Below are 13,847 nucleotides of genomic sequence, written 5' to 3'. Positions count from 1 at the left end.
TGTAATAAAAAAAAAACTTTGAAAAAATCTAAGAATGGTGTTCCAAAAGATAAGCTGAACAAATTAACATGATACCATTATGAAACTGTATGGTAGCGCATTTTGTTTTCTGTCCGCAGTATTGTTTAAATGGAAGATGTGTAGCAGAACATGAAAATATAATTCCTGATTACACGCAAAATGTACCGACGTATATCCGCCGAGAAAATGTCTACAATACGGAGCCCCAAAGCCGTACAATATACTCCAACTATAACACTACAGAAAACAGGTAAACCAGTGGCAATTAACAATAATTAATCTTTAGGTATACCAAAGCTTATGATAAATGAAATCCGGTGAATATCGTGATCAAAAAAATCAGGTGAATGATAAAAACAATAGAGATGATCGTGAAATTATAAATTCATCGTTAAAACTTTTGTTTGCATCACTTGCTTGGACAGTTCGATTTTCAAAGCATGTGGGGCGTGAGTCCATTTCCAAACAGTGCGGTAAAACGAGGTTGGCACATGCACAATATTCAAATGCTCGATTTCAGAACAGAAATTTGTGAATAACTTTTGTTATTCTCATTACTTGTAGTGAAAAAAGAAGAAATTTCACGAAAATGAATCCTTTGCAGTACAGGGTCTCATATATGAGACACCTTTTTTTGTATCCGTTATTCAAGATTAATATTCAATTTTTGAGGTATCGCTGTCATTATTTTTTATACCGGGACAATCTCTTGAAACTATACATACAATGCGCATGCGCCAAATAATTCAATCTCATTGGTCGGTGAAATCGCCCCGCGGCGATGTTTTCGAATAAAGCCAATTTTCAAAGAGCATTAGCATCAACTTTCCGAGTCACTATCTCGACTGTTTGAGATTCTAACCTTAAAAATTCGTATGAACTACATCGACGCCAGAAACAGGGTTTGACAGCTGAAACTCGGAGTGGCCAGCCTGCCCGTGCAGCCGATAAAACTCGCGCATGCGCATTATATGTATAGTTTCAAGAGATTGTCCCGGTATAATTGGACTTGTAAGATGTCAATGTTGATATTTTAAGAGGAATCATGATGATTCCACGAATATAATGAGCGCTATAAATAAACAAAGTGTTCCAGTGAAGTGGTTCCAGTTTCAAAATTTTACAATTCAAAATAGCGAATCCAATATGGCGGACTGAAAATATAAAAATTGAACTGATTCGCTTGAAATACTCGAGGGTTTTCGAGGTCGTTGGAAACGAATTCAAAATGAGAATTAAGAGGTTCAAAATGGCGAATCCAATCATATTTAGTGACCCAAAAAGACTCCTAAGTGTGCATCTTCGAGCCATTCCGATAATTTTCACATTTTTAGTCCGCCATATTGGATCCGCCATTTTGAATTTTGAAAATTTCTCAGATCTGACTCCATTTTTTAAATCAGCGACCTCGAAAACCCTTACAAGTCCAGATTCAAGGAATTTAACTGCAAAGAAAAATGTATGCTTCGAAAGGTTAACTATTAACAACAGACTACTATTGATGAATCACAAAAAAATTAACACGTTCACTGCCGATGACAACTCTTGGGTCAAACTAGAAGGTTAAAACTTAGAGTTCGACCTCTAATTGTAAGAAAAATATTATACTCACATTTTTATCGGTAGCAAATTACTTAATTTGATATTGTAAATAATTTTTATAAAATGAGTTTTGTTTCCAAAAACTTTGTGAATTATAATTTCCTTCACGACGAAACGGCACAGGAAATTTTTCAGATTCCTGGCAATAAGCTCTAAAAAAACATACAAAAATTCCGACATACTGTAAAAAGCCGAAATTATTCCAAATTTGCATATCTACGTAATCGTTATAAGGCTTCAATTTTTTCAATAAACGAATCAAATAAATGACTCGAGGCTATGAACATTGCAATATTCTTCAGCCTTCTGAGATAAGAATGTCGTTGTTCAGTATGAAAAGGAAAAAAATGAAACAAAATAGTGAACGCTATGGTAAAATAGATATCTCATGCTACTTTGAAATATTGCTTTATATTAATTAAAAATTGCAATATTTCTTTTATTCAAACAATGTAAACATATTTTAGTAAGGTATTTTTCTAACCTTTCAAAATATTTGATTTTTGGGAAATGAATTTCAGAAGTTATCGAAGGTTAAGTTTCACGTATTTCTCCAACACCCGCCGTATCTGTAAATCAATTTGCAAAGTTTGCGATAGTATGATTTGATGATTCTGTATATTATTTTCCATAGAATAGATGCTTATCGAAAAAAAATTCTTATTATATACTGCAATGTTATATGCCAAACAGGTACCAGTGGGATTCAACGACACGCAGCAGTTTGCCACAAAAATATAATTTTTCACCAGAATTACCGAATGTCTATACATTCACGAGTACTAACAATCCGTTTAAATATTCCTATTTATTCACATCACCAACAACAACGACAACGACGAGACTCAGAGCACCAGAAACGCAAGCAACGCCTGAAGTGTTCTCTAAGTACACACAAAAAATCGCAGAGAATTTATTGACAGATGTTGAGTTACCGAAAAAAACGTATGGTTACTCAACTTATTCGACTATCAATTTATTCCCAACAACAAGAACAACAATAATACCGCCGGCAGTAAAGAATTACAATAGCCAAAATGATCTGAATTATCCTAATTTTACACCCTTTGAGTATAAAAATTCATTTCCGTCGACAACATTCGGCAACATTGGAGCATTTAATGGCCAGCTAATTCATAGTCGTGGTAAGATTGAATGGATTACAAAAAAATAATCATTCAAAAGGAAATAATCAAAACACAATACTTGTACCTAAGCATGGCAATTTCTATGACTGCAACTTTACCTACTGTATTTCTATGTACAGTAACTTGGATTGATTCTGACACATTCAATATCCCTAGAAATTCTACGACCGACGGTGTTCGATGAGCACCGTTTGCACTACCGGCGCGCGCACTGATTTCTGTTACATAACCAATAGAGATCAGTGGCCGCGCGCCTCAGGGCGTGCAGCAAACAATACAATCTGCAGCGCGCAGTCGGTAATGCAAACGGTGCTCATCCAGCACTGCGAATCGTAGAATTTCTAAGTATACCGAACGTATCAGAATCAATCCAGGTGTCTGTACCCCGCCTCAAGAATGAATGTGTTGTACCGTTTGTATCAGAAGGTAAAAAGTAGAAAAGTAATAGTCCCGAGGAATGTTATTCACATCAATGATATTGAACACGAATGAAACAACATCCATACCATGTAGCTAATAGAAATGATTTTGAGTAAACTCGAATAACAGAAGCTCAAATACCAAGAATTTGAAAAAAAGGTTTTACTATCTGAATGTACAAAATGGTTATAATTTGGCATCTTTTATACGGTTTTAATGTTTTTGGGATTATTTTATTCATAAGCACGTTATAATATGGTTAGGATTTTTTTTGTGATTTTCAGATAATGGGGAAGTTTCACTAATTTTTGGCCGCTCGGTGACTCTGCAGTCAGTGTCTTGTTTGAATGCAAAATTCAAATTGGTCATTGGACTGATTTCAAAGAACGTTGCAAAACAAACTTGAAATGAGCTATATATTGCCGTTTAGTTAACAATTTTTCACCATTTTATATTGTGAAGCAAATATACAATGTAAACAATAAACATACATTTGGGGATGAAATATGTCAAAGTTATAGCACAACAGAGCAAATGTCCTTACAATAACAAAAACATACATTGTGAACGAATCAGAACTTGAATTTTGGTAAGATACTTTTTAAAAAACATATATTCAATGTTTAGTTGTTGAAATTGAGGACATTCCATGACAGTGGGTAAATTTCACAATTTATGGAAACCGGGACAGCGAGGAGAAAAACGAGCCCGAACAATTTCAGAATGACTGAAAATCACAGAGTTTAATCATTTATATAATTTTCATTTTTAGATATTCTCTCTGATTCTTGATATCTTGACTTCAGTTATTCAAATTTTCTGACAATTATTTTTATTACATAACATGGATACTATTTCAGTGGTGTCCAATATCATTGGTACAAATAACATTGCTGGAAATTTTTTTGACTGTTAGCTTCTCTTTTCCGAACTTTCAATTCAGACGGCACGGCCGATTCATCCTCATTGTGTTTTTTCCAAATTTATTATCTACTCAAGTTTTTTCAACATTTCCAACAATTCTCACCTATAACATTCTGTGTGTCAGCTACTTTTGGCTACATTCTGACAAATTCAATTTTTCTCCGTGCTGTAACACAACATCTATATGTATATAACAACGACATTGAACACGAATAACAATTCTTTACTCATTTCAGAAATAAAGGATCTCTAAAAAATAATAGGAAACATAATGATGCACAATCAGTGCTGTTTGTAGTTGTACGGGGCCCCGGCATTGAAATTTTATTCCCAGTGGAATCAATTATAGGATCGCGAAAGGAGGGTTGATTTCGCCATTTAAAATACATCGCTTTGTATAATGTTTTTAGTAATTTCACCACAGAGTTAATATGTACCAAAAAAAAGAAAATTTGAATTTGCGATTAATTAGCGAGCATTGATGCTACTGGGTATTTTACAATTTAACCATTGATTAGGTCAGCACGCTCGCAAAGTAGTAGGTGATATGCAAAAGCGTGACGAATACGAAATTGTCTTTTGTCAATTTCAACCTCCATTCCTCCCACTTCGAAATTGGTTGCAAAACTACACACTGAGTTCTGCAGTAGCAGACGAGCTTAATTATCCGTTAGTTGATCTTTCAATTTTTTTGTTCCATCTAACTTGATTGCGGTGTTTCTTTCAAGTTTCCATATGATGTTTAAATAACAAATAGCTATAAAATTTTTTTAGTGGGCAAATACGTATTTCGTTCTCTTCTCCCCCCAAAAATACCGACTTTCCAGCAGGGTCGGATTTCTCAGGCCCGAGAGTGGAAAATGATAGTTGGATAGAAGTGAACAAAGCGTTCATTCTTTTGTTGGGCCACTATCGAAATGATTGTTAATCAATCTTTGTGTACACTGTTAGAAAAATTTTAAATTTATAACAAATTTACAATGCAAAGTCTTCCTATAATATTTCGATGAAATCGTGGAACATGTTCACGATACGTGAAAGTAATCATAAGTCCAATTTCATTTGACGACCAAAACCGTAAATAATAAACAATTAGCCACGAGTTTTTAATTCTAATTTTTCCAACACGTTTGCAATCTTCATCTAAACTCTTATTAGTACTATGTAATTTCAACTACTTTACTGAATTAAGGGAAAATGAAAATATCAGCGTTATACAGAAGACTCAATAAACGCTGTATCCAATATCAGACTATATTAACATATGTATCACTCTTCATTTCTGTTCTTACTTTACTGTTTATTTCAGCCATTTCACCACGAGACAGTGAAGGCGTTCTTCTCCATTCAACTTATTGCTTACACCATATATTGAAATGAGTTTAATGAGTATTCATACGCAGCTGCGATCTGGTAAATGTGTTTAAATAAAAAATGAATATCATTTCAATTATTTCAGAAACAAGCGGCGATGAATGCATAGACTCGGGAGGTGACTGCGCAGAGTTGATCGGCAGGCTGCGGACTTGGCTGTGCCATTTGCAATCTGTGAAAAAACGTTGCTGTGCATCACTAAAAGTTCTTTGTGCTACTTAAGAGCGAAGATTCGATACTCATCGACAATTGATTTTTGTTTTTTCCTTTGTTTTTTTTTTTTTTTTTTTTTTTTGTTTTAAATTATGTTGACAAAACCTATTGAATAATATGTCTATTTTTAATTCGTAATTCGTTTCAAAAAAATAAAACTAAATTATAGCATGCAATCTCAAGGGTGAATCAGATTTTCCACCACTCCTACGAGTGTGATAGTATTTATTTCTGTGTATAATAATATGTAATTTTTTTATAAAAAAAAAAGTCTTGTTAAATTTAATCATATACAAGATATTGTATACAGGTTTATTCATTCTTTCCTGAAAACCAGCGATATGCCAATGTGGAAATTGGTAGAGATTCGTGGTACTTTAGATCAAAGCCCGTCCTAGGATTGACTGGCGTAGCTGTCACGTTGTTCGAACCAAAGCCACACGTCGTACGGATGTTGAGTTTCCTAGCCGTGCGGTCATTATAGCTGCGACAATGCTACGACAATGACCGCCCGGCTAGGGAACTTAAGTTCATGTAACACTCCTGTCTGTACCGACCGAGCAAACTCACCATTTCTCTTCCTATAAATAAATAAACAAACGAACGGAAAAGGTTCAAATTTCGATGGTGCATCAATCTTTTGTAGCGGATTCCGGAAAGTTACTCATATCTCGAAAATCATCGAATAAATGTGTGGCTTTTTGTTACGCGTTGCTATTCCCACATTTCCCGCATTTCAGGGGCCAAAAAATGCATAGTTGAGATACTTTACGCAATTCCGGACAGAATGAAGAGTAAAATGAGGCCATCGTGAGACTGTTTTCATGCAATATTGAGGTCGCTAGACGACAACTAGGAATTACAACAATTTCGATGGTAAAAATTGTTAAGCTGATCGTGAGAGCATCGTTTACTTAAGAAATTACTATAATTCCTAGTTCTTGTCTGGCGACCTCAATATCACATGAAAACAGTCTCACGATGGCTCATTTTACTCCTTATTCTTTACGGAATTGCGCAAAATATCGCCGCTACGCACTTTTTCGCCTCTGAAAGGCGGAAAATGTGGGATTAGTAACGCGTGTCAAAAAAATACACATTTTTTCGATTTTCGGAATATGAGTAAGTTTCCTGAATTTCGCTACAGAAGAGCGATGCACCGCCGAAATTTGAACCCTTCCACAGATTTATTTATTTGATATAGGAAGAAAAAGAGTGAGTTTGTTCGGTCGGTAAAGCAAGGGGTGCTACATGACCTTAACGGTCGACGTCTGGCTCTGACTTGAACCTCGTGACAAACGCGTCGGTCAATCCTGGGACACACTTACGATCCCAAATACCACGAATCCCTATCCGTTTCTACATTGATATATCGCTTGGTGCTCAGTAAACAATGAATGTGTATGTTACTTTATTTATAGATACATGTAATTCATATCCTGATTATACGAGAGACCGGTGCAAAGTGGGTACCTCAGCAAAGAAAAATTCTTCGAAAATTTTTGATTTATGGTTTTAATTAAGAATCTTTTACATATATCGTGAAATTTTTTATAATCTCGACCATTTTGTACTCCAGTGAGGCCCACTCAATATTCGTGTTATTTTAACATTATGTCAATTTAATATTTGTTCTCCCGTATTAACATTTAATTTGTAATTTTTATATTTCTGTGATTCAATAACATGAGTTGAAAATTTGGAAATACACGCAAAAGTTCGAGTAAACCTTCTGGAACATCCTTTTTCTGAACGTTCAATAGCATTTATTCAGATGTGACGACTCCTTTTGGACCAGGTGATCTTTTGCACTGGTCGAGGTACGAAGGAATTGTTTCATGAAATAAGGAAAAGACTTTATATTGAATAACGTTATCAACGAATTTTGGATGTTTTTTTTTTTTTACTGAGCTGCCTACTTTGCCCTGGTCTCCCTTACATATATTCAAAGAATCTAAATATCTACTAGACACATTCGCAGGTGATGGGATTTAAAGAGAAGAACGTCAATAGGGAAGTTTCGTGTAAAAAAATTCTACTTTTTATGTGTGCATAAAGTAGAGTATATATAAATTATTGTAATTTTTTTTCATTTCCGTTAACAATAATGTTTGCAAAAGTTAAATGCAACTGAATTTTGCTGTTTTCGCTGTTTTCACTGTATATTATATATGTAGATGTACTTTAGCAAGGGTGAAGTCACATAGTACCTTTTTTATCCTGCTGTATCAGCTACAACGTTGTTACAAATGAAAAAAGAAAAATCGTGTTCTAGTTTTTTTCTTTCTCAACTACTAAAATATCAAATAAAAAACTTTCATGAAGCTTCCCCATTTAGGCTTCTTATTAAGCGCTGACATGTATGAATGATGAAAATAAAAATAAAACTGACCAATTTTCAATGTTGACCGGCTCTCCGTGGAAAGTTATGCAGTGTTGTGAACGTATCTGAGAATGTATCAGTATTAAAGTTGCGCGTATATGTAATTACTACAGTGGAACATTATGAAACTAACAGCTAGAATTAGCAGCCAAACGTTCTAATGTTCTTTCGCATAAGGTAGTGAAGTCTGAAAGACCAAATTTTGTGACATACCGTAAACCCCTAATGCTTTTATAGAATTACCAGAATAAAACTGAACTGCATTTTTCTATTTCCAAAAAATTTGACACGTTGCGCTGCTAACTCTGGCTACTAGCTCAGCTTCATCATTACGTGGGAAAGATTTAAGTTCTTTCATGAAGTATCTTAATAAACTTGAATATTTCATTCGGATCAAAGATTGTCTCATCGTCAGCAACTAATGAGTGTAAAACTGAATAACTCATTGTATATGTACCTGGATTTTCGATGTGTGACTATTCTGGGTTGTAAAAATTATACATAATGCTCCTTTGTAATTTGGATATAGAACTGAGTTGGCCAAATTTCATTTGAAATTATTCACCGGTTACAAACGAATTTATAGTATTACAAGACTAACAACGTTAGACCGTTTTTGACCAGTTGACTTTGAACTTTTCATGCAGAAAGGGTTACACAATTATTATGATATAAACAATTCTTTATTGTTGCTGAAAACAATCACCCAATGAAAAAGATATTGAATTAGTTTTAAATTAGACATTTTGATAGTTGAAAGTTTATATACCAAATACAACGGTTTGTTGGTGTCTGTTGATATACCCCAAAGGTGTAATCCCTGGTGAAAAATATTCACATATTTTTTTTTGTTTTGCATATTTCTACGAAATATATTATGTTTTTTCTTATAGTTCTGCCGAAAATTTTGCATTATTTTTGGAGAAGTTAGAATTATTCTAATGTCTGAATAATTTCAAAAAATTCTGCAAAGTCTCTGAAAAGAAATCAGATTTTCTCCACACTTCTTTTTTTTTTTTTTATTGAAAATCTGGAAAACTCTCAGTTTTCGTCAGTCTAACTATTTTTGACCAAGTAGATTCGAGGTGAAAGAAAGACCCATTTGTAGAAAAAAAATAATATTTCTTAGAAATTCATCTGTATCCCAAAGCTGAAAAATCGAAATTCTTCCGTTTCTGTGTATTTTCTAACAATACCTCATTATGAAAAACTGGGATAGGTTTCTTACAATATTCGAAATTATATAGGAAACATTAAAAATTAAGTTTTCTGAAATGCAGCTGCAAGCATATGCATATAACTGTGAAAGAGAATTTTCAATCACACTAAAATTATGAAAACTTTCGAACAATATTTTGAAATGATTATCAAAATTCTTGCTCAAATCTGCCGAAATGAATTTTCAGAAGTAAGTGAATTTTATTCACTTAACAGTTACCTATTTTATGAACAATTGAACATTCAAGTGTAAGAAAATTTGTTAAAAGGACATAGGAGTGTGTGGAAATCAGCCTGTTTGGAGAGTTTAACAAAAAACTAGAAGTCAATTGTATATAATTTAATTTTATTCATATATTTGGGAATTTTCGTTTGAATGTTCTATGGAAAGATCAGCGAGATGTCTGATTTCTAAGCACCTTAAAAATTACCTGTAGCATTAGTAAACTTGAAAACGGTAGGGAAGTATTTTCTGAAACCCTGAATTAAAACATGATCATGTGTTCAAACGAATTTACAGTTTTCAATGACAGAAGTGCATTAATTTTATTAGCATTGTACTATAATTGAATACCGTAATACATATGTAAGAATAATGCCGTATAAACATATGTAGATTGGACTAGTTAAAAAAAATCGACTATTTTTCTTTTCCAGTGTGACATGTTTAACCTTTAGCGGTCACATGGGATAACTCATTACCCCACGCTAAAAAACCTGGTTGTACAAGACATATATATGGGTGTTTTAAGACTTCGAACCAATTGTTTCATGTTTGTTGAAGAGTTCTTCAACGTTTCTAATGATTTTTATCGGTCAATTTATAGATGGCTGTCTAAAAACTAGTCATATATGGGCTATTCCGCGTCAACCGGATCAGTCATCTCTCAGATATTTTTTTAATTTGGCATGTGGATTGTGTGTGAGGAGTTAGATTTTTGTGCCAAAGCGCGAATCTCATAATGCAAAATTCGATTTTTTATTAACAATAACAAATTAGACTCCCATTTTTTTCAAAAATTCATAACTTTGGCAAAAAATTAGATACAATATATATTTTTTTTTCAAATTACGCGGAAAGCTCCATAGAATTTAAAAAAAAATACGAAATGGTAAAAAAAAGTTGTTATCAATTGTTTATTTAACAATTAATTTTTCAAAGATTTTTAAAACAGTGACTGACACGATCAAAAAATTTTTTTAAATTCTGACATGTTCCTTGAACTGTACTACAACCTGTGAATTAATTCCAGAGGGGTGTTTTTCTTCGTTTTTGAGTAAAAAATCATTAAAGGTGTCGATGCGCGTGAAATTGCGGCGCGCCGAGTCTCTACGTAATGGCGGGCGGCCGGTTGCCGTCCACCGCTACCCCGCGGTGGCGTCGCAGCGTTATTTTAGAGTCATTTTCACGATGTAGGACATGATTGAAAAATCTGAAAAAAATACTGTACCTTCACAAGGCCTGCTCAAAGCGATAAGTGTAGTTTCAGGAATGTGTTTTTCACCGTTTTTTTATTACAGAGATTCGAAATACACACCATGAGAGTGCACATAAATGATAATAATTACATAACTTGCTACTTATTTTAAAATAAAAACACATTCTTGAAACTTCACTTATCGCTTTGAGCAGGCCTTGTGAAGGTACAGTATTTTTTTCAGATTTTTCAATCATGTCCTACATCGTGAAAATGACTCTAAAATAACGCTGCGACGCCACCGCGGGGTAGCGGTGGACGGCAACCGGCCGCCCGCCATTACGTAGAGACTCGGCGCGCCGCAATTTCACGCGCATCGACACCTTTAATGATTTTTTACTCAAAAACGAAGAAAAACACCCCTCTGGAATTAATTCACAGGTTGTAGTACAGTTCAAGGAACATGTCAGAATTTAAAAAAAATTTTTTGATCGTGTCAGTCACTGTTTTAAAAATCTTTGAAAAATTAATTGTTAAATAAACAATTGATAACAACTTTTTTTTACCATTTCGTATTTTTTTTTAAATTCTATGGAGCTTTCCGCGTAATTTGAAAAAAAAATATATATTGTATCTAATTTTTTGCCAAAGTTATGAATTTTTGAAAAAAATGGGAGTCTAATTTGTTATTGTTAATAAAAAATCGAATTTTGCATTATGAGATTCGCGCTTTGGCACAAAAATCTAACTCCTCACACACAATCCACATGCCAAATTAAAAAAATATCTGAGAGATGACTGATCCGGTTGACGCGGAATAGCCCATATGTGAAAAGTCAGCAAAAATGGCTTTGATCAGCAAAAAAATTCATAACTCTGCCATTTTTCAATATTACAGGCTAAAATTTTAGGATTGTCCGCACAACAATACCACTACCATCAAAAAATAACAGTATCCGCCGATCATTCAAAAAGTATATTTATTTTGAAAAATTACTGGAGGGGCTAATAATTTCACTAGTTACCCTGTGTGGTTGTAAGGGTTAATAGTCACAGAAAGAGGAAATAAAACGCCTGTTATAATTTGAGCCCTTAATATTAATATTTAGTAGTTCCTGAACGCGATTTTCTATTTAGTTAACATGAGAAAATAATTTGAGTTATTTCTGAATTTTTTAGCTCACTACCGAGACAATGCACATCAATGTCTGATATATATATTTTTGTAGGGAATTTAATGCTCTACAAAAAGTGCTAATGCAATTTTTTTATAACTCAATTCTTTCAAAATTTGTTCAAGGTTAAAGTTGAAATTATGTATAACTTTACTTTTTTCGAGATTAACAGCGAAAATATTAAACTTATCACAAAATATTTGTTTTTTGCTTTTGTAAAACATTTCAATAGCTGTAAAATCATGTCATTCGATTGATTTCCAACTTAAGTAAATTTATTTTATAATTATTACGAGTAATAATGTGTAATATATGTAACTCCACTTTAAAAGCACCTTTCCTAGCAAAAAATATATTTGCTCAAGTTGAAAATTAATTGAATATCATGATTTGATATCGACTGAAATACTATACAAAACAAATCTACAGTATTTTGTGATATATCTGGTATTTTTGCTGTTAATCTCGAATAAAGTGAATTTTTAGAATAGTTTCAACTTTAACCTTAAATAAATTTTAAAAGAGTTTAGTCATCAAAAAATTATACAGGCCCGTTTTTGTAGAGCATTAAATACCCCCAAAAATATGCATTAGACATTTATGTACCTTGCTTTGTTACTGCCCTACAAAATTTAGAAATAACTAAAATTATTTTCTCATGTTAACTAGATGGAAAATGAAAAATTGCATTCAGGAATCAGTAAATATTAATATTAAGGGATAAAATCATAACAGGCATCTTACTTCCCCTTCCTATAACTATTAACCTTCAAAGAGCCAGCCTGGCTCTTTTAGGTGTCAGTATATAACTCGGAAACTCTGCCGGACATATTGACTATTTATATACATAAATGAAACCTCTAAAAAATATCGAATTTCAAGGGAACAATGCTAGCCCTCTAACGGTTAAACATGTGACATTGAAAAAAAAATTTTCGATTTTGTTTTAACCAGTCTAATGTAGGTAGTAATGTAAAAGCAATAAATAAAGCAACATAGTGTCGTATACATATAAGTGAGTAAAATGAATAAAATTAAAAAATTTCATGTTCAATCTGTTCGTTATTATTTTCAATCAATCAGTTTAAAATCAATATCAATAACTGTAGAATCACTGGTACGCACCAATTTTCAACCAATGAAATAGCGCTTGAAATTGCTACATAAGTCGGTAATGTTTTAAAAAAACTTGCCTCCTTTGTCGCAAGTTCACAACATGCGACAAAAGTTCCGAAAATTAATCAATTTTTGTTATTGCTCTACGCGATTTTCTCAACATTTGAGTATCGTCAGCTGTGAGTAATATTTCTAAATGTTTCCTGTTACTGCTCGCTAATTTAGAAGGCGAGTTTAGTAATGATTAGGTTGTAATAGGTTAGGTTACCTCAGGTTAGAGCAGTAGTGCATACTTTACGATCGTATAATTAGTACTAACCTGAGTTCGTGATCCTACTACTGAATGAGTAGGTTAGATTGTCCAGCCCACATTGCTTTTTAAACTTATTCCAACATATTATTCACTCATCAAATGCCTGCAGTATGTTATAGATATAACAAATAATAACAGCAATTTAAGTTTTCCCCGCTTTTTGTCACGGTCTTACACAGTCTTACATACAGGTCTGGCAACAAAGCCAATTTTCTACAGAGCGGCGTGATTCTCTTGCTGTGCGTGGTTTTTAGTGTTTGAAATAGCCATGTCGCGGTACTATTATCTAGGGATGTACGTGGGGTAGGAATGGTAGGGATGAAAATTATTATTACGTTGGCGCTGCATTGCTCACGCGTTGATTATCCATCCCTCGATCACAACGCCGGCCTGGCGGCCACAAAGTGAGATAAATGACCGGCCGTGAAATGAACCACCCCCACTACCTTCGTTGCCAGACCAGTATGTAAGACCGTGCTTTTTATTCACTGCCGCGTGCACCGCGGAGGTGCTACTACAGCC

General features: G+C 33.7%; 1 protein-coding gene across 9 annotated transcripts in view; it reads left to right on the top strand.

Annotated features, from left to right (window-relative positions):
• LOC124298024 (venom metalloproteinase 3) overlaps positions 1-8,630 on the top strand; it is a 107,650-nt gene extending 99,020 nt beyond the window's left edge. For 8 of the 9 annotated variants that reach the window (XM_046749574.1, XM_046749572.1, XM_046749570.1 and 5 more), the window contains 3 exons: positions 120-271; positions 2,317-2,768; positions 5,575-8,630. In XM_046749574.1, the coding sequence (XP_046605530.1) occupies positions 120-271; positions 2,317-2,768; positions 5,575-5,711 (741 nt within the window). In that variant the 3' untranslated portion in view covers positions 5,712-8,630. The remainder of the gene's footprint in view (positions 1-119; positions 272-2,316; positions 2,769-5,574) is intronic. The other variant, XM_046749575.1, reaches the window with a different exon arrangement.
• The last annotated feature ends 5,217 nt before the right edge of the window (positions 8,631-13,847 follow it).

The sequence above is a fragment of the Neodiprion virginianus genome, chromosome 2 (assembly GCF_021901495.1).
Source record: "Neodiprion virginianus isolate iyNeoVirg1 chromosome 2, iyNeoVirg1.1, whole genome shotgun sequence".
In the NCBI taxonomy this organism is placed as follows: Eukaryota; Metazoa; Arthropoda; class Insecta; order Hymenoptera; family Diprionidae; genus Neodiprion; species Neodiprion virginianus.
The sequence above is the reverse complement of the archived record's forward strand: the minus strand, read 5'-3'. Positions and strand labels throughout refer to the sequence as shown.